Source organism: Wasmannia auropunctata, unplaced genomic scaffold (assembly GCF_000956235.1).
Source record: "Wasmannia auropunctata unplaced genomic scaffold, wasmannia.A_1.0 LD336060.1, whole genome shotgun sequence".
Lineage (NCBI taxonomy): Eukaryota > Metazoa > Arthropoda > Insecta > Hymenoptera > Formicidae > Wasmannia > Wasmannia auropunctata.
This window is the reverse complement of record NW_012026830.1, coordinates 192,453-193,449: the sequence shown is the minus strand read 5'-3', so window position 1 is coordinate 193,449 and position 997 is coordinate 192,453. Positions and strand designations below refer to the sequence as shown.

Here is a 997-nt window from a genome sequence, read left to right as displayed (position 1 = left end):
ATTTGAGAGTAGTATGACTTTGTCAACCAAACCAAAAATGACGCCTTTTTTATGGGTGAAAGGATGATGTGAGTGAAAATTGATAAATCTGCCCGAGAAGGTAGGCTTTCTAAATAAGTCAAAATGGATTTTGTTGTTGGAAACAATAGCAGTGACTTCTAAGAAATTGATACGATCATATATAATTAAAAATGCATGATGCTGAATAAGCAATTCTGGCCATTTGAATTATTAATCGGGAGCTTTTTGGAATCACCGCTGATTCTTCCGTCGCGGCATCGTCGTTAAAATCAAGCGGAAAATTTCACCGGTCGTCAAATAATTTGATTGCAACATGTCCGCGGATGCGCTACTCCGGATGATGCAGACGAATCCCGCGCTGGCTGACAAATTGACGCAGTTCTTGATGCAGAACGATCAGAGTGACCAAGGAGAGTCGATTATTATATGGAACCGTCGAGATCCGGGAGAACGTTCCCGGTGTTTTTTTTTTAACTGCCGCCTCAGCCCGTGCCGCCTCAGCCCGTGCCGCCTCAGCCCGTGCCGCCACAGCCAGCCGTGCCGTCTCAGCCAGCCGTGCCGCCTCAGCTTTTGCCTCTTCAATTGCGTCCTCTACTCTATATTTACAAACATTAAATATATATGTATTAGATATGTATATTAAATATACTAAAAGGTATAATTTAAATAACGATCACTAATCATATAGCGCTATTCCTGATAAAAAATTTTTTTATCAAGAATAGTGCTGTATAATTAGTGGTCGTTATTTCAGTCAAAAAGTCCTGAGCCTTAATTTTTTTCAATTTCTTAATTCTTAATGCTACTCACACTACTCGCGCGCGGCTCACTGATATACGCCTCTAAAGAACGGCGCCGATTGGCTTAACTCGGGGAATAAGAATTGCATTAAGAATTATGAAATGAAAAAAAGGATATATAAAGAACGGCGCATACTGGATTAAGGATGTTCTGGCTATACAATGCCAAACAAAAG

General features: G+C 40.6%; 1 protein-coding gene across 1 annotated transcript in view; it reads left to right on the top strand.

Annotated features, from left to right (window-relative positions):
- The first annotated feature begins 334 nt into the window (after window positions 1–334).
- LOC105450596 (WASH complex subunit strumpellin-like) overlaps window positions 335–997 on the top strand; it is a 1,711-nt gene continuing 1,048 nt past the window's right edge. Inside the window, exon 1 of the mRNA XM_011690530.1 lies at window positions 335–422. Within this exon, the coding sequence (XP_011688832.1) occupies window positions 335–422 (88 nt within the window). The remainder of the gene's footprint in view (window positions 423–997) is intronic.